Genomic DNA, 24749 nt, shown 5'->3' with positions numbered 1-24749 from the left:
GTCGGGAAGGACCTGAAAGAGCAGTAAAGAACAAAGGGAGTGAGGGCATTTCTGTCCCCTCAGACAGGAATTTCTGTCCCCTCCAGAGGAGGCAAAAGGAATTTCAACATTTCATTTTTACCTTTAAGAAAGGCAACGAACAAAAAGCTTAAAGATCACGAATTTCACTCCCCACAGAACTGCTGAGGTAACATTTTTGTTATATGGGGAAGACTGATGTGAAGTGGGATTAACAGGCATGAGTCAGTAAACATATTCCTAATATTTATTCTAGATCTTCGGGCAATCTAGCAGCATAGTTTCTTCCAGAATTCAATAGGCATTTAAAGATGCTGTCAAAGGAGACAGTTTTACCCAGACCCAAGTTCATTCCTAACCTGAGAACTTCCCAAAGCTGTACCGGGCCAGCAACAACCATCACACTTTCTAGCTCAGAGCTTGCCTCTCTCTTGGACCTTTGAAGACAGCCTTGGTGGCATCTGGAAGAATAATCACAGGCCCTGCACAGCACCAGCTCACACTGCAGGTAAACCTCTGGATTGCTCCCAATGACCTGGCAGGCATTGAATTTAAACCGGAGGATGTGTCTCTGGGGTGAGTAATAAGCAGCAGAGGTGGGATCTTTGACACACCTAAAAAGGAACAAAAAAAAAACCCTCTGATGAATAGACGCGGCAGAAGAGGCTGGGACGTGGCTCCAGGGCTGGGGGCCGGAGAGCCCCGTGAGGGCACTCCCGCCATGGCTCTGAGGCGGAGAGCCCACGGAAGGCGCAGGGAGGGGCGGCCGCTCCCTCAGGGCAGGAGGGGACCCGGGACCCTGCACTCATCGGGGGGGGAGCACTGCAGAACCCCCGGCCCGGACAGGAGGAGACGCGGCCCCGCAGTGACCCAACCCTGGGTCTGGAGACACGCTGGAAGGATGCCGGCGGCACAAGGGGATTTAGAACCGCACAGGCGATGCGGAACGCGGGCTGAGGGAACCCCTCGGCGACCCCGGGGTGCGCGGCCCCTTTAAGAGCGGCCGGGTCGCCTTTACTCTATGTTTACATAACACGGCCGGGCCGTACCACTGCTGCTTGAACGGGGGGGCGCACCCGCGCCCAGCCCCGCCCCGTCCGCCGGCCGTTAATAGGCGCGGGGTGGGCGGGGCCACTCGCAGCCCCGCGGCGGGTTGGTCCGTCCCCGCGTGGCCCCGCCCCCCGCGCCCCCCGCGCTGTAGTGGCCGTTGCCGGCGGCCGGCGGCGCAGAGCGGAGCGGAGCCCGCTCGGGACGCGCTCCCCTGGCGGCGGCGCGGACGGGGGCGGCCGGTGCTGCCACAGCGGCGGCCCCATGTTTTCCCCCGGCCAGGAAGAGCTGTGCGCGCTGAACAAGGAGCCCATCAAGTACGGGGAGCTGGTGGTGCTGGGGTGAGTGCCGGGAAGGGAGAAGCGCGGCGGTCCCGGAGCGGCGGGGGCTGCCCGCTCGCAGCCTCCGGTTAACCCCCGCCGCGTCTCCGCGCTGCGAGGGAGCGCTCGGAGCTGGAGGGGGCGCGTGGCGCTTCCCGCCTTCTCCGCGGCCGCTGGAGGCGGGGGGGTGATCCCGGTGCCCGAGAGGAGCCGGGAGGGATGGATGGAGGGGTGGGGGTGCGGGTGGGGGTCCCGTTGCCTGAGAGGAGCGGGGAGGGATGGAGGAGTGAAGGGGGGGAGGTCCCGGTGCGTGGCGGGGCGCGCGGTGCGGCCGTTGCGGGGACCCGGTACCGGTTGCCGGTGCCGGAGGGGAGCGGGGAGGGAGGGAGGGATGGATGGGGGGTGGTCCCGTTGCTGGAGGGGAGCGGGGAGGGACGGATGGATGGATTGGGGGGTGGTCCCGGTGCCTGCGGGGATGGATGGATGGATGGCGGGGTGGTCCCGGTGCTGGGCGGACAGACGGAGCGCGGTCCGGCCGCTCTCGGGCATCGAGGTCGCGGCGGGGCTTGAGGAAAAACTTCTTGCGGGGCCTGGGGGTGCGGGGTTAGGGCACACAAACCCCCCGCTCCCCGCTGCGGGCCCCGTCCCTCCGCCGGTGCCGCCGTCCCTCGGCCGCTGCGCTCCGGGAGACGGCGTCCTCCCTGCAGATGGCGGGGATGATGACTTTGGAACGGGGAGGGTGAAGCGCTTATACTCAGATTCGTCGTGGAAATGTTTATTTTCTCGGCTTGATACGGATCTTGAAGTAATCCGCTTGGCATTACGCTGTTGCCCTGCTGTTAAAGCTCGCAGCCGCTGTGCTGAGCGCCGCGGAAGCAGATGAGAGAGAAGCGTCTAAGCCGTGCTTGCTGAGAGCCCTCGCAACCTCAGAAGAGATGCTTAATTTTGGTAGTTCAATGCGTGGCAACGTGTGGTTAATGGAGTAGTTTTTTCGGTGCTAAACACAACGGAAAGGTTTGGAGCAGCACGGTCACAGCCTCGCTGCGTTACTCAGCCTCCCCCAGAATCTGGTACATATTTGCTGCAAGGTCGTAGAAAAACCTATTCTGTTTTTTTTTTTTTTTTTTTTTTTTGTTCTGTTTTGGTGCTTTCCTTTGCAGAAGAACTGTTTGGAAAAGAGCAGTCCAGGCTGGGTACTCGTATCCAGTAGTGCACCTTTTTTCCTTAAGGGATGCTGAATGTTTCCTGTCACGAGACTGGGTCAAGACGCAGTTACCGTGGAATAAAACGCAGCTGCTATCATGAACGTGGCGTGGCTGGTTCTTGAAATCCTTGAATTTAAGTCCCTTGCTTCGTGAGGAATATCCATAGCACACTAAATTTAATAAAGAAACGTTCTCACTGTTTCTGGCAGTGGAGGGTGAGCTCAGCTGTACAACACTGTCTCTGACAATAAAGTCATAGTATAATGCAGAATCTTTAATTAAATTAGAGTGCATAAATTGATGTTGTGCTGCAGAGGCTCTTTGTGCACAGCTGGAAGCATTTTCCTTTCTGTTGCTTTACTATTTTTAGCAGCAGTTGAAAGTACAGAAGTATGAAATGTTTTGGCTCTGATCTTAACCTGGCAAAGTCTGGTGCGCTCTGCCTTTAATATGGGGGCGCATTGATCTTGGCTTATCGGTTCTGCTGGGCTCTTGATCTTCGTTTGTGTGTTGAAACTCACCAATAAAATCGAAATAAAATGTATATAGCTGGGTTTTGGTCCTGTTTGAGTTTCAGCTGGTCTCTGAAACTACTGAGGCTGCATCTTGTAGGTGTAAGATGCACTGGAAATGCAAACAGATGCTGTTGTCCTTGCAGTGCAGCCAGGGACAAGAAGTCTGTGCGAGGGAGCTGAGTGTCCCTGTGGCTGCACTCAGACAATGTGGCACTGGCTGTCACTGCTCACACAATGGGATGTAGGGCTAGGTAGACCAGATGGAAGCAATCCAGGAAATCTCATGACTTCTGCAACTGCATTTTTAAATTTTAGACCGAAGACTGTTGTTTTAAGAGCCCTTCGCTGCTTCAGGAGTTCATTACTGCCTGTCCTATCAGAGGTGTCTTAAATGTTTGTAGTGCCATAAATAATGTAAACATCCCTCTCTTTGGTGACTCAATATTTGTGACTAGGTACTCTTGGAACAGCTTAAGCTGTTCAGTATGCTGAAAAAACCACTTAATACCTGTTTTGTATTAAAGTCTTGTAATCTGGAGTTTCATTTAAATAAGACAATGTAAATCTGCTCTCCTCCCTGCAGTGACACTGAGACCTGGGGACCAGCACAAGCGTACTGTTGCAGCTCCTGTTACAGCTGCCTGATTAAAATTGATAGAGCAGCCTCGCAGCTAGGTTTAAAAAAAAAAAAAAAGAAAAAGCTGTTTTGAGACACTGTGTGGGTTGTTTTTTTTTTAAAAAGAAGCCTTGATTGTGATGTTGATGAATAACTTGTGTCTTGAACTGTGAGACTTTTAAATTAGGTGGTGAAAAGGATGATGAACAAAGGAATTGGCATACCTGGCAAACTGCTGAGCTCCTGTTTTTAAGATGACAAAACTTTCCCTTTATCTTTTGCTCTCACTCTGCCTTAGCAATATTCAAGTGGGGTTGCTGTACCTTGACCTTTAAATCGAGGGGAAGGCGTGTTTTTTTGGCAGGAGGTGGCTCTCCCAGCAGGGCACGTTCCTCATTGTCTCAATAGTTGGGATTGCTCAGTCTGCACCTCAGTGTGAGCCCCAGTAAAGCCCGAGGCGTTTCGTGTCGAAAACACATTTCTGATTAACCTTCTCCCAGCTCTGTGCTGGCAGTGATGTGGCAGCGTATGTTTGGTTAAGGTTTTGCCGAGGCTTACATAATCAATGTTGTAGTGAATAGAAACAGTTTATGTAAATCGAGCCAGACAGGTCAAGACGGCTGGTAAAGAAGAGATCATCTGCTTTATTGTGAATCTGCTTGTGTACATCTGCTCGTAGCATCATCTGCTCACAAAAGGCTCTGGATTTCTTGGTGAAGCAGAAACATTCATATTCTAATTCTTTTTGAAGAAAAAAAAAAGAAAAAAGAAAGCAGCATTGTTTGAAGTCCTGTCAAAGTAATGGCTCATTATATATTTCTTGGAACGTGGGGCTGGAGGGAGTTAAGGAGATGCTGAATGCAGTACCAAGTACCTGAATAGTGTCAGGGTCTTTGTTATTGCTTTTGTTTGACTTATCTAGTGCCTTAATGTTTTGGCCCCTTGCTCCTGGTGCCCCTTTGTCCCCTAACCTGAAATTGTGCCCTTTATTCCAGCAGTGTCACTTCTGCGACTGTCACTGCAGGCAGGTGTCAGTGCCCTGCTGCCCTTAAATCCTTTGGGACTACACGATGGGAATGGGCAGCTGTGACCTCTTAGGAAAGTCCCTTAATTAAAATAATGTAAATTGAAGGAGTAACAGCAAGGAGACATGAGCTGTAGTCAGTGGCAGAATTCTGTAGCAGTGAAAGATTTGTACCTGGCACTGAATGCTTTATTTGGATGGGGTTTCTGGTAGCTGTGTACATGTAAATGGAATATTTCTTATTAACCAAAGGCTTTCTTGGTGTTTGCTACTCCTTAGCAAGGAGGTGCAGCCTGGTGCGTCCTCAGCTGAGAAAGACTTTGTTATACAGATTTAGTGGATTTTCCAATATCTAATGAATTTTTAAAATTTAACCAAACAAAGCTCTAAGGGCTGTCCCTCATTGTTGTTACAGTAGTCATTTTGAAATTGCTGTCAATATTTTACTTGTAAATTTTCCATTGACTACCATTAAAATGAATTAATTAGTTAATTTGGAGGCTTCAGTGCTGTGAGTTATGTGAGCATTGTTTAATTGGATTCTTGGACATCCTTGAATAAACAGGCTGTAGTTCTGCTTAAATTTAACTTTTTGAAAAAGTACAATGAAAGGATAGGTCTTGGAGCAATGTGGTCTGGTGGAAGATGGCCCTACCCATAGAAGGGGGTTGGAACCAAATAGTTTTTAAGGTCTCTTCCAACCCAAACCACTCTGGGATTCTACAAAAATTCTCACTTGTGTTTACAGTCATACATTCTGTGATAATTTTTGGGAAGCTCTTCTGTATGATGGACCACTTTATAGTTGAAGCACCTTTAGATCTGAAACAGTTTTTTTGTATTAATCCAAAGAGACATGCATTTTTAAATTCCTATTTTTCATACTGTCTCTTTCTGACTGATCAGAATTCCCACTATCACCACCTTCTTGCAGGGTAAATAAGGTTTCTGAAGTATCTTCTGCTTATAAAGACATTTCTATTTTTTGAGCTTTTACCTGTCTGGCTTTTCAAGTCACTCGTGTCCATCTCTTGCTGTGCAGTTTGGGAAGAAGCCAGTGCAGGTTTGCAGTGGTGTTGACGTGCAGAAGCAGTTTGGGATCTCTGCTTGTCCTTGGGTGGTGTTTGCTGCTGTGCATGGACTGAAGGAGGAGGGAGAGTCATCCTGGCTGTGGAATTAAACTGGGGACTTAGTTTGCACATAGATGGATTTGCTGATACCAGACTGAGGCTTGGTTTAATGACTTGGTGGTTTCCTGCTCTGTCTGCTATAGATATATTGGTGAAACTGCTTAGGTGACTCGAGTTCTGCTGTTAAGCCTTATTTAAAAATGTACTTTAGGTTTCATTTAAAGGCATGACTGCAACATATAATGGGAACTACCAGTTAAATGTGTTCAAGGTCATGATTCTCTGAGAGTCATTGGCTCCAGCAGTTATAGCTGGAAGGCTGCTGTTCTGGAGGAACAGATTTGATTTTTTTTCTTTTTTTTTTTTTTAATTTTTCATATTGACAGTGGCTCTTGGTGACCTTTATGTCTTGTGCTGGGTTTATGGTGGATCTTACATGTGCATATTGCAAATGCGTCATCAGGGTCAGTTCAGAACTTGCAAGGAGATTAATCAAACACCAGAAGAATTGTGTGTGAATAGAACATTAACTGCAGTGTAGGGAAACAGTGGAAAGGATTATATCTGGGGAAAGGTCTGTGGATTTTTTTGGAAAGCTTGTATATGGCTGGATAGAGCAAACGTTTTGCTTCATTTAAGAAAGAAAACATACTTGAGTTGGTTTTTTTTTTTTTTTTTTGCAGCTATCCTATTCCTTGGAGTACTTTTGACTTTCTCAGAGTGCAGGTTTGTATCCAGCTGTAGGCTTTATTCACAACATCTCAGTACTGATGTAAAATCAGAGAGCAGAAACGTCAGACTCTAAAATCTATGTTTATTGAAGCAAATCACAGCATCAAATGTCTGCATGTTTAATGTTTGTTATAAAAAGGAAACCAAGTGCATTCTGGAAGTTAAACTAATCCCCTTGGTGTGTACAGGCAGGAGGTCACACATGTGGAAGTGAAAGACTTAGGGTTTTTTTTTTCTTAAAATATGGAAAACGGTGTACTCTGAATAAACAAGTCTGCGAAATGAAGGACTTTGCCTTTGATGCAGTTCTTGTGTAGAACCAAGTATCTGCTCCTCTTCAGCCCCGGCAGAATCAGGGATGAATAGTCTTCCATTTTCAGCTGAAATTTGTAAATGGGTAAATGCTGTAACAGTCCACTTGGTTCTACTTTAAAATATGCATATAAACTAAGAAATTATTTCTAGGCTGTTAAGGTTTGGTTTTTTTTTCTTGCTGAAAGCAGTATCTTACTTAAGCTATTTCATGTTCTTTCTTAACTGTTCTTTTACTGTGATTACAAGGTTGCTCGAGAACAGATTTTTCCTAAGAAGTCAGGAATTTATTATCCAGTTCAAACTGAAATGATGGCTGGTTTATACTTACAGAACTAATGCTGCAGTAGTGATAGAAGGTATAAACTTGATACTTTAAGACAACAAACTCCTTCTTCTGTACCCTAATGAGGTGTGTGTGTGTAGTACCAAGCCTGTGCCTTGCTCTAGGTGGAGTTTGTTAGTTCAGGGTGCCAGCAGAGAAGTCTTACAGAAGTGTCTTGTTTCCTGTTGGTATTATCTGCACAGCCTTTGCTTCCCAGTTTGTCCTGAGCACTTGTGACTGGTGTGGCTGTGAAACTTATCCAGAGATGACTCCTCTGGTGTGTTATTTGCAGTCTTTGTTATGTGCTTCTAGTGGTGTCATCTCAGGCTGGTTATTCTGCACTGTCATACTTGTGGCTTACTTGTCCTGTGGTCAGCAAGGCAAGTGAAGTAGAGGAGGATTTGGTCTAAGCTCCCAGCTTGAAGCAGGACCTCGAGCTGGTTTCCAGTGTACTTTGTGCTTTCAAATCCTTTTTTGCCTCTGCTGTTTGATACCCTAAATCTCATTTGTGTTGGGGATGCTTTTTCTTTTATCAACAGAAATTCTTTATGTTTATTCTTGCTCTGTCCCAAGGTCACCACTGGAAGCTTGCACGTGACTTGTCACTAGTTTAAAGCTTGAGGGACAGGAATGAGGATGCTGGCATAGGGAGTGTGCCTGCTTCCAGAAACTTCTGAGCCAAAGCTGCTCATTCTGTTTAAGACATCACTAAATGCCCTTGCATTTTCATTTCACCTGCATAGTAGACCAATATGTTGAGGGGCTTCTGCCTTTCCTTGTTTCCCTCTTGATGAGCTGCATTTCAGAATTTTATGCCTCCCATATTTTTGCATCATATTTGTTTTTAGGCATCTCCTGCTGTAGCTTTATGTGGGTTAGTCCTGGGTCTTGAGTTCATAGTGATATCCCTGTACTTCAGGAGATGAATTTGTGCCTTGTCTGACAAACTGTAAGTAACACCTGGGATTAGACTGCTTTAATCCTATTACGTGTTAGCCTGGAATAGTCTTGGTAGTCATGTTAAACAAAAAGTACAGTTGAGAGCAGTGGGGTTCCAGAGCAGAGATTAGTGAGCTCTGAGGGCTGAGCAGGGGCAATGCTGTCCCACCAGCTGTGCCCCTCTGTGCTGACTCCTCTGCTTGACCTTGTCATGTCACCTGTGCAAATACCTTCCCTGGGTCTCTGCAGTGTCCATGACTGAATAATGATTTAAAACCAAACAAAGAGCAGGGAGGACAGTGGGCAGCAAACTGTTTGTAGAGTTTTCTTAAAGTCTGAGTAGGCATGGTGGTGCTGGGAATTCAGCACTAAGAGTAACCTGTCTTTGGGTTTGCCTAGGAGTAAACATCTCTCCTGCCCTTCCTGCAAACAGCACTCATTGGCTTGAGTTTAAAGGTCTTGGGATTCAGGAAGACAGCCCTTGCAGGAAATCCCTGTACAGTGAAACTTCACCAGATTTAAATATTTGGTATTTGAAGGCTTGTCACTGAGGGGCCATGTGGCAGGAGGATGCATTTTAGTGTGATGGGGCTGTGAGTGATGTGTGAACAAGGTGACACTGGACTTGCATTGTCTTCATCTAGACAATGCTTCTATAATTACTCATTCTGATTAGTATAACCTCTGTTCCTAAAAATAGCAACTATCAGCTGTTTTGCAATGAAGTTTCTCTCAGTTCTTCATATTCCAGCCTTGGAAGTCCTCATGTGAGGTCACTGGGAAGTATGGATGCAGATGGGTAGGGCAGCAGTTATTGGCTCATGGAGAAGAGAGAGTAATTCAGCTAAAAGCTTTCCTCTGTTTCACAACAGAAATGTCATCTGGAGAGAGCACATTAGAAACAGCAGTTGTGAAAATGGATACAGACAATGTCTACAAAGCTGAAGAGTTTGTTGTGTTAAAAGCAAAGTGGTTTGGAGATGAGCTCTGTTTGATGAGGGATGATGTGAAGGTGCTGATAGCTGAAGGACCTCTCTAAGCATCCTGCTTTTAATAGCAGTTTGTTTCTGCTGGAGAGAGGGAAAGCAAACAGGCTGTTTTGTGCTTCTGGAAGTTATTTACTTCACATAATTTAACAGTATAATTTTTAATATTTCATGCTGACCTCACTGTAGATACAATTCATGTTTCAAGGAGGATGGAGTAGATGTGGGCTGTACCTAATCTGGGTAGCACAAGGCTTCCTGTTCTAGGGAATTGGTACAAAGGCCACACGTGCCCTCACTGAGTGTTTGTCAATAAAGACCTGATGTTCTTTTGTCGTATTTATTGCTTGTATTAACTATGATATAGTTACATTGCTGTGTAGCAACTAATTGTATTTACCAAAGGTGCCAGCAGGCAGCTGCACAGTGAGTCAAGTACTGTGTAAAATGTCTGTTGTGCTGCCTCCCCAGAGGAGTGGGGACAGGCAAGGAAAGTTGTGAGACAGTTGGCATATAGTAGGTTAAAAAGAGAAGGCCAAGAAGCATTGTGGTCATCTCCTTGAGTACTGTAATGTTAACTGACCCCCGTTTTTGTAAAATTGTTTTATTTTCTCTTTGCATTCAAGAAATTTGAGGACAAAAGGTTATCAGTCTTTCTTTCTGAGAAATGCTTTTTAACTTTTTGAAGCACTTGCTGAACTGTAACTATGAATTTAGCGGGTTTTCAAATTGCTCTTCACCCAGAAATGTGTGCTGTCTTTAATTTAGAATCCAGTTTATAAGCTGTCATGAAAGAATTTTATTCTCCAAACTGGCTGGCTTTAGCAATGCCTCAACAAACCAGGTAAGCTTCAGACTTCTAAGGTGTATCCTCTTAAGGCATGGAAATGTCATGGGTGAGGGCAGAGTGGGACTGACTGTGAAGACAATTAGTCACTGTATGAAAGTAAACAAATTGAAGTGAATAAAAGCTCAAATCTCTGCTTGCCTGTTACAAATAAACTGGAGCCCAAATGTGCAAACCCTGGAGCACATGCCCCTAGAAAGAGCGAAAGAACTGTTTAGTCTGGACACAGAAGTTAATGGGCTGAAACTTTGATATAAGCACAGCTGTATTTCTTCATGTGCAACAGCATGAATTCATTTTGATTGTTGGTGTCTGATTTAGTGCTGGTAGAGGCACAGCCTTTGAAACAGGAGTAGGGTTTGTGTGTGTCCTCCTTTCACAGGAGAGGCCGTGCTGGTGAAAGATAGCGAGGGCTGCGTGGTTCCTGCTTCCCAGCACATCCTGTGCCAGGGTTCAGCACCTCACAGACTGACCGTGTTTTTTATGGAACATTGACTAATAAACCAAAATGTTGCTGTACTTTCAAGTTGCCTTCCTCCAAGGACATGTTTGACCTCTGAGAGCAAATGGCTGTGCAGCTCAATACTTGGATTCAAAATCATTCTGGTGTTGAAGACAAATCTTTCAGACTTGATAGGATTCATTACCTTGTGCTTGTCCTAACCTTCCTGCTAATATACATGCAATACTTACTTTGAATTGCATTCTGAATCTTAAAATGTGCTGGAGTAAACTCAGTACATCAGGCAGTGAGTTTTGATTCATGAGTTTGGTGTGTGCTGGGCAGTGGGCAGAAGTCCCATTCCAGAACCATGTGTGTGATGGGAGAGGTGGCAGTGCCGTGCTGCAGGTCTGCAGTACAGAGGAATTCTAAGTGTTCCCTCATCTGACTCTGCCAGAAGATTTAATTAAATGGGCTGCCAGCACTTTGGTGGTTTTGCCAAAAAAACTACTGGCAAATGAAGCAAATGGAATGATTTGGTGTTGGGGCAGATCTGTGAGGAGGCAGGTGCTGGTTCCTGTGAGCAGCTGAGTAACTTCTTCCATCAGAGCAAAAACTGGAGAAGGAAGTTTGGGACAAGCCTTGCATGGCTTTTTGACTCCACTTTTGTTTTAGGCTGGGCTTTACTGGAAGCATGAAAAGAATGAAAGATGCCTCAAAACAGCGCTGGTGCTGCAGCTGCCCTTGGGATGCTGCTGGCAATCTGGGAAGTTGCAGGATCTGCCTCCATGGGCCATGGAAGCTGCAGTGCTTTGTTCTTACTGACTGTGCTGGGATTTGTTCCCTAGCTGAGATGCCTTGCTCAAGGTGCCAGGGTAGAGACTGCAAGCTGCTTGTTTGCTTTTAGGGATGTGCACTGCAAATTTTTTCTCGTAATTGCCATAAATATTTTCATAATACCCAAATGTTTTTTTCTGCCCTTTTTGGTAATGAGTCCCTGTGCCCATTTAAAATACTTTGATGGAGCTTTCCCAAAATCTCTGGATGTGTTCCTTCTTTTGCTTATGAAAGATAAGCTGGGTTTTTTCCAGTATTTTCAGTCTGCTTGTTGTCAGAGCAAAAGAGCTTTAATTTTTGACATGAGTTTGGTGCCTTTTTCCATGTTTGAGCACAAAATGCTGGAGTTCCATTGCTCACTTAGCTGTGCCTTATCTCTGGTTGTGCAATCCCACTTCCAGCTGCAGAACTGGAGTGCCATATATCCAGTTTTATTGCAAGTTTGGGGTTTCCAGCATGCAGAGACTGGTGTTACCCAGCAAAGAGCTGTCCATGTAAGGATGCACTAAGACTACAGAAAGTACAGTTCCCTCTGTAAGCAAAGCCAGGGTTTAAGTGATTAGCAGGGTATAAGTCAAGCTCTGTGTACCCTCCTAGTTTATTATGTGGAATGTGACTTCAAATTCGCCTCAGGAATTGGCCTCTGATCACGTATTGCTGGTTTGCACCTTCAGCTCTTTGGAGGAGACTGGTCTGTGTTATGGCTTTACCTACTGGAAATCTCTTGTTGTAGAGAGAATGGTAAAATTATGCTTTGTTAAAGGGTAAGCAGATTGAAGCAAAAGTGATTTATTTGCTCTTTTACCTCTGGGCATTCTGTAGCCAGTGCAGGCGGCAAGGAAGGAACTGGATTTGGGGTTGGCCGGGGTCCAGTTGCAGACTCTGCTCAGACCCAAGCCAGAAGGAATATTGGGCTTACTTGTAAGTTTTGGGCAGAGATGAGAGTTGAGAAAAACCAGCTGTCTCACTTTTGTGAGCTGATGAAATTAGTTATGAATATGTCAGGTGGTAAAAGTGGGATGCTTTGTGCTGTGCAGAGATTGAGAAATGCATTAAAGATCAGTTTGTCATGCCTAAGTCAAGAGACCAAAACATTTAGCTGAGTTAAACTAAGAGAGATAAGAATGTATGATGCTCTTTAATATCCAGAAAATAAGTGTATTCATTTGTGAAAACAACTCATTTATTGTACCCATGAGTACAAAGGAATGTTTTCCTACCTCCTCCACCATTCTTACTTGTACATGAACTAAGGGGAGTTTGTGTAAGTGATTGTGAGCAGCATTTGGTTTACTTAGTCATTATTATCTAAAGGCTGGTCAGGGTAGGGATAACACACATTTCATTTTCTTCCTGCTTCTCTTCCTAGACTTTACTTTGTATTTGGAGAAGGACTGAGTTTATTTGATGTACAGACCTACGCAGTGTGGCAGCTGTTGTCAAAATTTTAAAAATCTGGTATAGCAAGCAGAGTTTGACAGGACATTTTAGTTTCCTGTTATTTATTGTTTGTTTTGGAAGAACGAAAGTCCAGATATTGGCTGTTCAGATGGGCAATTTGTCTTGGTATAAACAAATCTTTAAACTTGGGAGAAGTTCTGAATAGGTGCTTGTTTCACTGATGGTCATAACAGCTTCTAGTGATGCCTCTGGTTTTAGATTTTCTATGTTTCAGATTCTGTGCTGCTTTAATGTGTGGGTCTGGGCTTCATATTAGGGGATGGGGATGGTGAGCCCTCTGCACAGAGAAGGGAGACAAAACAATTCCTTCTCTATCTGGGGACCAAGGACAAATGATCCAAATCTCAGGCCAAGAGCACAAACACTGTGGGCTGGAGAGAGAAAAACAAGCAGGATGGGACTGCCTGGGCTAAAGCTGGAATTGGACAATGAACTCCAATATGGAAATGGAGCAGAACTTAAAATAGTGTGAGACCCTGTGACCTTTTGTGACCATTTTGGGTTCACCTGAAGTTCAGCCCTGGCTGGGCTCTTGTACTGCCCAAAGTGGATCCATTGAGTCCTCCTAATAAATCCCTACTTTATTCTTTAACTTAATCTAGTCTCTGTTATAGGCCAGCCTTCACAAGGCATCAGTAACCTCTGGAGCTGCTGCTGTTTGTGGGATGGGATAAGCTGTTTAAGGATCTGGTTTTGGGACAGAACAAGGTGTCAGTTTTGGGATGGTGATGCCACATCTGCAGAGAAGCAGTCACTCTCCAGGCAGTTTTCTTGCAGGACACTGAATCCTCAGCTCTGCTGGCACCACGGGTTCCCTCTCCCAGTCATTTTCCATCTGCCTCTGCTGAATACGCCGTGATTTACTGAGAGATATAGTGACAGGTGAGGTTGTAGTCTGTAACTGGAAATGAAGGATGTCACTGAACTGATTTTATTCCACAGCCTCCTGATGCTATTTGAGCTCTGGTGAGGAGAGGCTGTAAAGATGAATGAGATTTCTACCCCCTCCTTGTTAGACATCAGGGAATCCATGTGACTGAGTCTCACCTCTGAGGAAAAGCTTCAGTTGGAGCTGTCACCTCAGTAGACAAAGAAGGAATCCAACTGCAAGACATGTACCCAGAGGAAATCATGCTTTGCTGGTTCCCTGGCTTATGAAACTCCTTGTTTTTTCATTGTTCTCCTTGTCACAACTAGTGCTTCACCTCTGCTGCCTGCAGTAGTAATAACAGTGTTGGGATGTCGAGTTTGAGTGAGTGGGAATGGGCACAAATGTTCTGCTACCCCAGGTAACTGAGGGCTGGGTGTAGGAGAGGTTTGGGTGAAGAAGATAATAACTTGAGTGTTGTCTTTTCTTGGAAAACCAGCTTTTTGGAATCATTTTGAACACAACGTGAAACTGCTTTGATGTCTCATGTAGTTTAGCAGCCTCCTATTTTACCTCATGGATGAGCTCAGTTCAGAGCTAAGAATAGTATTCTGTGTTACTCAAACATGTAAGTTTTCTGGATGTGGAAAGTCTTCTTTTCCTAGTGGTTGTAAAATAGCCTAGTGGAGGATTTTTGTCCTTGGCTGAAACTCTGAAAGGAAAAATTTGGGATTTGTCCAGACATGAATGTGTCTCCAGTAGATTTCAGGCTTGTTCCTTTCTAATGGGCAGTTCCAGGAGATTTGCTTGTGAGTTTTACAAAGATACTGAAACAAACTGATGGGGTGTGAGTATTTCTGGACGTCATTTTTATTTCCTGCTTCCCCTCAAGGTGGTGCAGCCTGAGAGATTTCTACAAATGCTCTTTTTTGATAGGGCTGTAGGAGAAAAGGAGAACAGTTGTGAGAGACCATTAGAGACATTCCTATGGGTATAATGCCAAAGAACTGACAGAGTAGCAAGAGCATGTGTGGGTTATGTTCTGAAATGCACATGCAGCACCTTTAGCTGGGCAAGGGAGGACAGCAAAGAATTCAGTACCTGCAAAACCCACATAAAAACAAGGTAGTACAGACATAATCTGAGTCTTTCACATCCTCATGCACTGCAGTAGCTGCAAAGCTTTTCAGCATTGTACCACTCCCCTCTTCAGCTGGAAACAGTGCAGCATGGCCAAGGTGCCCTTATGGAGAGTGATGTCAGGTATAAAAACTTGAGGGCAACAGGGAATCTCTGGAGCCAGGCAGCTGTAATCAATTACTTGATTTCTGTGTCTCTGAACTAGCTCCTGCAGTCATGCTTTGCTGGGCAGTGCACTTCCAATTTCAGTCTTGGGCTCGTGAGCTTTATTTCCACAGCTGAATTTCCATTTGGCTTGCAAAAGCTACTTCTGAGTCCTGTAATGTTGTTTGATATTACGGCCTGTATTTGGGGAAACATTGCTTTAAACATATCCTCTGCTTTCTTGGTCTGGTTTGCCCCATAGGGTGTCCTTGTCTTTAAAATCAAAGGAGTCTAGAGAAATAGAGAGAAACATATGGGGTGGCTTGTTTTCTTGAAAGTTGGTGAACAAAAATAGTAATAGTATGCTGTCTGTCTTTGTGGGTGTTGGCAGAGAAAATGAGCTGGATTTCCAAAGGAAATAATTTGAGGGAGAACTATCTGTGGTTTTAAACTTATTTTCTGTTCTGCAAACCATTGTGCCACTTGTGCACATTACTTAATATCTGTTGGAATGAAACTTGAGCTTGCAGAGTGTGACCAGAAGTAAGCAGGCTGGAATAGCCCTGCAGAGGAGCTGAGTGAGAGTTTTGCTCTAGGAAACATCTCTGCTGTAGAGCCTTCAGTGTGGCTGCAGAGTTGCAGAGCCTGTATTTGTGTATGAAACAGTCTTGTGTGGTTGTCTTGCATAAAAGTCTCTTGCTTCAGTGAGGAGGAGATGCCTTCCCCATCTGCAGAGCGCAGCAGTGCAAAATCTACTACAGAAAGCTCTGTAGTGAGTTTCTTTCTTCAGAAATCAGAATCTCTGAGCATTTGGACATGAAAAAACATTAGGAATTCATCATTCTGTTGCTTTGATTAATTCTTAGTGGTGCTTTCTGAGGCCTGTGAAAGGTCAGTGTTTATTTTATGTAGCATTTTGGGAAGCCCTCTTAAGGAAAGCAAAATCTCCAAATTCTGTTGGTGAAAGTGTGAAACTGAAAGATTTTACTGTCATGAAGGTACATAGATCAGAATTCATTCTGCTGATCAGCAGTAAACACATAATGGCTTTGCAGAAATCTTTTCCTGGCTAGAGATGTCTGATTAACTTTGTTATAGATTATGATAAAAGCAAACACCCAAGGTTGCTGTGAATTAGTAAGCTGTCAGTGTGTTTTAAGTCTGAAGAAGATATATTGAAGTCTAGCTTGCTGCACTGCTAATTTCTGCTTTATTAAGACTTTTTAAAAAAACCCCACAGTTACAGCAGTGCTGTGATGCCTCTGTGCCAGGAGGTTTCAGGTAGTTCTTTCAGGCAGAGTATGAAGAATAATTTATCCTGTGTGGATTTTAGGGTACATAACACACTTGCTAAGCAAGAACAGGCAGAAAGGTAATTCTTTGCTTTTTCTCTTCCCTTTACCCACTCTAATCACGCTAGGAGCAGGCAGTGCAGTAGATTATCTTCCCTTTGACAGCTTGTGCCATGGAGCAGTTGATATAATGCAGATTCAGTGATATTAAGAAAGCTGCTGTGTTCAGAGGCAGCAATGCTTACAAGAGCTACAAAGAAGGAAACCCAATTCTTTATTTTCTGTTTCTGAGGCGAATATTGGGATTCTATTCAGAATTTTGGGTTGAATTGGGAGCTCTGCATTTGTAAGGGTGTCTTTTTCCCTGGAAAGCTAAAAGGAATGTTAAAATTGATGGAATTAAGAGTTGGATGTTGCAGTTCAGGATGCAATAATTGAGTGCCTCACTTTCTATTCAGTGCACTTCTGGTGAGATCACCTATATTCAGAAAATGGATGCAAATTTTATCTCTTGCTCTGTGCTATATGGTACTGAAACCAACCTAAGAAGATTCTTGCCATGCTTGAGTGTTTGAAAAAGCTATAGCAGACATCCTGGGACTTCTTCCACTGTCTGTAAAATCACAAAAATGACATTGCCACTGCTTACATTTGGAGGTGAACTGAAGTTCTAAGAAAGCTATCACCTTTTCTTATGAAAATGTGAACTATCCAATAGTCCTTGATAGGGTTTTAGGGAAAGCACTTGATTTCTTAGGAAGGAACTGTTGGGACTGTGCTTTTATTTTCAATGGCTCAGATAGTCCTTTGAGTGAAATGTAGTTTCTCCATAATGTTTAATGTAGTGCAGTTTCAGCTGTAACATGGTGTTATTACTGTTCATTCCTCAGGCTAAAACTTGAGCAGTTTGGTTTTGCACCTTGGAGAATGTGGGAAGTACAAATAGGTTGGGAGAATGTTCAGAATGTCAGGGTTTTGAGGTCTCTCATCCTCTTGCATGCTGTGACATCTAATTTGTCTCAATTTTGAAACTTGCAGCTTTTTCTTGATGTAATGTTTAAAAGCAGATTGTAAATAGTTTCCAAACAAAGCTGTGTGGTTCCTAAGCCTCTGGTGGTTTGGACCAACAGGATTTTCCTTCCTTTCTTTCCTCCTGTGCCCCAAAACCCAGCTGTGTGTAGTACTTTGCTTTGAAAGGAATTGATTTTGTGTTTTTCTGACTTGTTTTGAATGCAGTGAAAGTCAGGTCTTGCTTTTTGCTGTATCTGTGTTTATTTAACCAAACTCCATATCCAACAATTCTGGTGGCATTTGGTAGATTATGGATCCTTCTAAGATGAGCAGCTTTTCCTCTGTGCTATGAGAGGTTTAGGGTTGGAAAGAGGATTCTCTAAACATGGTGCTTTGCCTACCTCTTATGCTCCTTTAGCTGGAATAAAAAGCATGCTTTGAAATGAACCTGATTAGTTTATACCCTGTTTTTTGCTGGTTTTATGCAGTGGTGAAGGGTTTTAGCTGGCAGCTTTGGAGATGGCCTTAAAGCACTCAATAAAATTGCCTCCTTGTTAAATGAATGCTGGGGGGAGCAGTAAAATGTTGAAAATAAGGATTGTTAAGGAAATCATTATGTGAAAGAAGAGGTTTCTTTACCCCTTACCCCCTTTGCTTTTTGAAAGGGAAACATCTTGCATTCTAGTGCTCTGCTGGCATATTACTTTTATTGGAATTTTGTAATAATACCTTGAATGTGGAGTTTTTTTTTCTGTTAAAGTTGCTACCTTTCTTTTTCCATGATCATATCATGGTTATCTGTGTTTCATGTTGTGAGACTCAAGTCATCACTGCCTAGAGAGTTTTTATCTATTAAGTTGTTTGGAACTGTCAGGTTATTTGACTGCTTTAATTGAAGCTTATCCTGATGCTCTAGCAGCCTGCATCAGCACGTTCCTTGGGTTCTTCCAGTGTGTCAGCTTTTAATCAAACTCCTGTGCTACTTACAGAGCTGTCTTTGATTTCACAAAAACAGAAATAACAAATTATTTTCCAGAAAAATAATGTGGGACAAGTAACAGGCCACTTGCTAAGAAAAATCAAGGGGTGTAGGAAGAAGTTTCTGCAGAAAGTTTCTCCCAGCCCAGGAGAAACACCAGCTCTTGTGTATTCCTGAGTGGATCTCCCTGGTTTTCTGTGCCAAGTAGCTGCAGTAATAAAGCACTGACTGGTTGAGGACTGTTTGCCTCTGTATTATTTTACTCCATAATTTCTTCCTTTGCCCCTCAGTGAGGAAAAGAGTATCAAAATAGCCAGAAAGTTTGGGAATCTTGGAGGAAGCTGGATGTGTGGTGTAAATAAAGCTGTTTAAAAGCAGTTCTTACACAATCCATTTGGTATTTGCAAGCCAAGAGCATCCTTTAACTTTCTGGATAGAGTGAAGTTAAAACAGATCAGGTGGGTTTTTCTTGAAGTGCCTGTATTACGTAAGCTAAACATGCATGAGCATTAGTCAGCTGTATTTTCTATAAATATTCTCCTGAACCAAACTTGATTGTTTTATTACTCTGATGTTACAACTGTTGTAATAGCAGGGTAGTCCTGCTGGTGCTGGAGGGGGATGTGTGGAGTGGAATAATTAAAATAATGAGTTAACCTGATCTGTAGGGTGGAGGTGGGGGAAACAGGAGGAGGCCACAGCAGCTAGGAATAGCTTTTCCCCCTCCCCAAACCAGAAGAATGACCAGTTCTGCTCCAGAGCACCAGGGAATAATTAAGGTCACCCTGGAGAACCTCAGCTACTGCACATGTGACTTCTTGTGGTGTTTCCAGTAGATAAGGTTCTACCTAATTTGTATACCCTGTGAAGGAGTAAAGTATGTTCTAGCTTATCTGATCTGCAGTAGGTGCCTCTGAAAGCTTTTTTTTGTTGGTTTTTTTTTTTTTTTTTTTTTTTTTTTGTGGTGCACATAACCTTTTACTGTGTGCTCAGCTAATCCATGGGGCTGGCTGGGTGGATGTGAACATAAAAGTTCTGTGAGTGTAATGTGAGGCTTTGGGGCCAGCTCACTGCTGGGTTCCTGATGGTGGGAGCAACTTTTGAAAGGTAGCTAAAAAAAGTAATTAAAGGTAATTCCTAATCCTGAGCCAGTGATGCAAATCAGCCTTTTCTCTGAAAAACTGGGGTCATGGCACAGATTGGGCAAAGCTGCATTTCACTGAATCTCTGCAGCCTCTTTGAAGGCTGGAGGACAGTACAGTGAGCAGTAAACAAAGCAAGGAGTGCTAAAATTTGGTGCTGGGCAGGAGAAGGCTTGTGAGCACACAGGGCTGATCACTGTCCCAACGAGTGTTCCACAAGTGCTGGAGAAGGGAATGCTTCCTGAAGTGTTTTATGATAGTAAAATGACTTTACAAATGCAAGTTGTAAGAACAAACACTTGTCTCAGAAGAAGTAAAAACCTCCCTCAAACTGATTATAGCCAAAATTAATAACTCCAACATAGCTTTCTTATGGATAATCAAGTTCACAGATGCAAAAACATTGCTTTTAATTGGGTGAAGAGATGAGATTATTTGGGACTTTGGAACTTGTTGGTTTGGATTTTCTTGCTCTGCAGGAAGACTGGCTTTGTTAAGCTGTAGGACTGGTAGTGATTAGGAAGCATTTATGCCTATGGAGATGTCTTAGCCAGCAGAGTCTGAGGTGGGACTGTCTTTCACTCAGGACTTCCTCCCAGGTTACATAAACCAAAGCTCTTGGATCAGTGGCTTTTTGTTAATCAAAGGATGGAAGCCCTTTGGTTATGCTAGGAGTTGCTTATTGCTGTAGCCTTTCTACTTAATGCTACTTTAGTTTTGTGTTTGTAACTACTTAAAGCATTTTCCTTCAGAAACCAAGCAAAATCTGATGGGAATGAATTTTCTAGCAGGTGAGCCTGCTGTGAGGAGGAAGAGAACAGGTTGTTTAATCTCTTTGGTGGATTTGGCAGAAGTGCAGGAAACTTGCTTGACCTGGATCTCCCTTGCTGTGTGCATGGGAAAGTTTTAACTCTAAAGATGTTGAAACACAGTGGGGAGGCCTGGATCTTCCAGAGGTGTCATGGATGGACTGGATCAAGCCTTTGGGTTGGGGATGGAGCAGGTGACTCTGCCAGCTCTGTTTTCTGTCACTCTGTGGTCAGAAAGCAGCTGTACATTTTTCCGAAGGTGCAGTGGGGAAAGGGAACCTTCTGCTCAGTCAAGGCTTGTTCAGTGCCTGGGGTTGAGGGCAACAAGGATAAAACAGTATAAATAAAACAGTATCTCCTTCCAGCCTCCAAGAAACCTCAGCATTAAAGGTGATCCTTGCAATCTGTTGTAGAGATTTGTGAAGCCCTGAGTGTTTGAGGAGCAGCCGTGTGTTCACTGCCAGGACTCCGTGACAGGAATGGGATTAGCAAAGCTCTGGTGGTGGAGCTGCTTCTGGGACAGACATTGGTGCATGCAACCAGCTGGAGACAAGCTGAGACCTAAATTCATATTGAGTTAATACCTGTGACACTGATAGAGCACCAGAGAACACAGTTCAGAGGAGGGAGTGAACCAGGAGTATCCCTGGAGTTGGTACTGAAGTACTCCTTAGCTTTGCTTTTGCTTCTTTGGCAGCTCTTCCCCGTGAGATTAAGTTTGAGAATAGCTTCACTGTTCTGTTTCACTGAAATTCTCAGATAACTGGCAGACAGCAACTGCTTGTTTTCTGAAGCTGTGATGCAGAAAAATGTGTTTGGAATAATTCTTGCCATTTTTTAAAACAGAGGAAATTGTTAGCCATTCTTTTGCTGAAATATTACTAGACACAAAATGAATTGTTGAGGTTGATACAAGGAAAGAGGGCGTAAAGACTAAAGTACTGGCAGTGATATTATATAAAGGGAGACACAAATACACTTATTTTGTTGTCAGCTTTGTGTATGTTGAAGCTTTCTGTTTGTGTTTTGCTATAAACTTGTGACTTTTTTCTTTTTAATGTGTGTTCAAGGGAGGGAATGCTGGATGCTTCAGCAGCAGGAGGGTTTTCCTGTGAGTCAGGACTTGAGTGTGGAGCTGTGAAAAGCTCTGGGACTGGGTGTTGCAAAGGTGAATAATATATCTTTAGCCTTCATATGTGGTGGATGTCATGATAGCTGTAGGATTGCAGTGCTTCCAAGGGAATCTCTCCTGCTCCCTGCTGTTTTCCATGGTGCTGGTACAAGTGCTTCTGTGGTTTTGCAGTGGGCTGGAGAGTAAGGAATGTGGTTTTAAAACTGAGCTTAAAACATAAATCTAGTTTTGTTTCCCCTTCATGTGAACCAAGGAGAGAAGTAGTGGGAACGAATTAATAAATGAAAGGTGAGACTGCTGCTTTTGGCAGTGGTGTGGGACCACACTGGTTCAGGGAGGTGAAAATACAGTGTAAGCACAACCTGAATTTTGCTATGTGCGGAGTATGTCTACAGGATTCTACCAAATATGGGATCAGAATGTACTTACAAGGGAACATTTACTCAAGTCTGATTTTGATTCTGCAGCTTTATTGTTTAGTGAGCAAAGATGTGCTGTTTGACTCACTAAAACTATGGAAACAACTGAAGTGCAGCATCTCATCTGTTTATAGCCAAGTCTGTCATTTGGGCTGGTTTTCATACAAAAATGATGAGGTGTGCTGTATATCTGTCAGTAACAGACAAGAAAAGCAAAGTTAAATTACTCTTTTTTATTTTTTTTGTCTGGGGGAAATGCTACCAGTGAAAATCAGGAGTTGTTAAGTTTTAGTCTTTTGGGAGGTAGTTTGCATAGGTATGCAGAAGTATATCAGTTTATGATGCTTGAATTTTGATAGTATTGCAAAAGAAATCGGCTACATGCAGCACCTTCAATGTCAACTAGTACATACCTTAATTCTAAGGGTGGCTTCCCTGAGTTGAAGTGAAATTTACTGAGCTGCAGGTCAAGATTTAGAGCTGCTGTACCAAGTAACAGAACTGTCATTTACTCTTTACCACTGGCTAGGCTGGATTTTTATTTTTTTTTAAACAAAACCAAAATAAACATAAACCAAAAAAGCTTGTGTAACAAGCCTTCTGACAAATAGTTCAAAGCTTGTTGCTAATCTCTGAAGCAGACAAGTCCTTGTAGTAGTACAAGTAGTACAAGACTTGTAGAAAGTAGGAACTTGCCACAGTGGACTGTGGGAGAGAGCATGTGTGGTCTTGCTCTCCAGACATCCCTGAATCCAGGCAGAGGAGAGGCTTTCATTGCACATCCCAGCCATGGGAAAAGCTTAATTGGAGTTTGCAGCTCATTGTATACCAAACTCTTCAAGTGTTTGATGTAAATCTGTAGGAAACTGGCTTTGGTAATTATGGTGCCCCTAGCCCATGCCAGCACCACTCCCTTATTTGCAAGGAATAGTGCTATCAACTGAGATAATTATCCCAGGAGGTTTCATGATGCAGCTTGTCCCAGTACTGCTGTCCCTGAGAAGCATTTGGAAAAATACAGGACTGCTCCTTCCACGTGTGGTGGTCTGATGAACATCTGGAGAACTTCCAAAGTGCCCCAGAGATCTGTGTGGGGACAGGGATGCTCTCAGAAATGATTGTTTTGTTGCTGTGACATTGATTTTTTTTCCTAGTTTGTTTATTAGTTGGAAACAACATTTGTTCCAGGCTTTTTGGTGGGTGGAGAGTTCCAGCTGCAAGTTCTTTTGGTAGTACTGAGAGAAGCAAAAAGTTGTGTGCTCAGGTGCTGGTCCCTAAGCTGGTCCTGGAGCTTTTGGAAAAGTGCAGAGGAGAAGGGAAATGGCTCCTTGTGGAGTGGCTTTGTGAGAGGAAATGATGGGGAATTTGTGTCCTCAATCCTTGTCCCTTTTCCACATATGATTCCATCTCATTCCATCTCTTATTCCACTGTTTTTGGTTTTTTTTTTTCCCTTCTAGCATGTGTGCATCCCTAGGAATTGTCCCAGCTCTTTCTACCACTGTTGGATCAAAATCAGACTTGGAGGTCTATAATTGAAGCATAACAAATCATAAAATTACCACTCAGTTCCTCCTGCCCTTTGTGGAAATGAAATGTAGAAATGTGGGCACAAGGAGAACCTTCCTGAGAATTTATCAGTGCTAATCAGGATGAATGAGTTCAGCCTTCACTTTGCTTGTATTTGAATACTCCAAGAGGTCTTTTAACCTTGAGCTTCTTTATTTATGTATTTTAAAAGTAATTAAATCCCACAGAGACCTGAAATGGAGTGGACTGCCCCAGTTCTGAAAATGAGGGGAAAAAACCCCCAAACAAGAAAACCCTACTTGCCTGGTTTTAACTTCCAATAAAAGTACTTTAATTCAGTACTGTTTAGCAGTTACACAAGTATAAGGAAAAATCAATAATTACAGAATTTAAAGCTAGCAATGTTAATATATAATACTATATATTAACATATAATATGTTAATATATAGTACTCTATATTAACATATCACTATATATAATTTTACATGTTATATATATGATTATAATATATATTATATTCCCTATTTTTGAGGGAATTGTTACTTTTTTAGGTTTCCAGATAAAAATACTTGTAGAAAGAATGTTGTCTTCAGCAAGTTAAAGCTTGCTGGCATATCCCTGATAATAGTGTCTTTGAAAGAAAGCATGTGCATATACCCAGGGAAATTCAAGTGGAGAATCAAATAACTCCTATTTGAAGTGCTGGTATTTAAGCTGCCTGTGGAACATTTTGATGTACCTTTCTAGAGATTGGTCTCTTCTGATGAGGATCCACAGGCTGCACTTCTCTGGAGTAGAGTTAATAGCAAATTTCCAAGGTGCAAGTAGGCCTGGCATGAAATAGTAGTGATTTACTCCTGTTGGTTTTGTGCTGTGTTAGGGAATCTCCTTTAATATTCCAGAAAGAATCAGTAGTTTTCCCTGTGAAAATGGGAGTGAGAGGACAAGTTCAGCTGGAAGTCTCTCAACTTTCTATGTGGCTTTAGCATCATGTATTAAACATGCATTTTTTAAATGTCTGGGTTTTAAGTTCTAGAGCAGTGAGATTTGAGATAAAAATTATCTTAAATCTATTTCTGCTTGTGCTCAGTCATTCAGCAGTCCTGCCTTTGGGATTCCTAGAAGGGTAGGAGGCTCTCCAAGTGCATTTTCCTGTCACACAAATAGTTACATATACAGGCTGTAATGATAAAAAAATATATTCTGTGTTACTGCATTGCTGCCTCTTTCCTTTTCATATTTTTTTTCTGCCTGCAGTGTTAACCTGTAAGGGATACATGAGATCAGTGTAGAACAGATCTCACCAGTAAGACAGAAGAGATTTATCAGTGGAATAACATTTGTAGTTTCTTGGGTAAAAGTCTGAAATCTCTGAGGATCAGGCACTGAAGATTCAGTAAAACCCGGAAAGCTCTTCCAGCTGAGAGTTGGCAGGAATGGTGGTAAAAAGCTTTTATCTGACCCAAATCTTGGGGGTGAGGTGATGGCGAATTCCACGCTCATTCACTGCAAAGAAATTTCCAGTTGA

The 24749-nt window shown here is 43.4% G+C and overlaps 1 protein-coding gene across 2 annotated transcripts in view; it reads left to right on the top strand.

Annotated features, from left to right (window-relative positions):
* Positions 1–1210: 1210 nt before the first annotated feature.
* Positions 1211–24749, top strand: part of PELI2 (pellino E3 ubiquitin protein ligase family member 2) — a 65999-nt gene continuing 42460 nt past the window's right edge. Inside the window, exon 1 of one of the 2 annotated variants that reach the window (XM_030275216.4) lies at positions 1211–1406. In XM_030275216.4, the coding sequence (XP_030131076.4) occupies positions 1330–1406 (77 nt within the window). In that variant the 5' untranslated portion in view covers positions 1211–1329. The remainder of the gene's footprint in view (positions 1407–24749) is intronic. The other variant, XM_030275217.4, reaches the window with a different exon arrangement.

Source organism: Taeniopygia guttata, chromosome 5 (genome assembly GCF_048771995.1).
Source record: "Taeniopygia guttata chromosome 5, bTaeGut7.mat, whole genome shotgun sequence".
Lineage (NCBI taxonomy): Eukaryota > Metazoa > Chordata > Aves > Passeriformes > Estrildidae > Taeniopygia > Taeniopygia guttata.
Note: the sequence above shows the minus strand (reverse complement) of the source record. Positions and strands in the feature narration are given on the sequence as shown.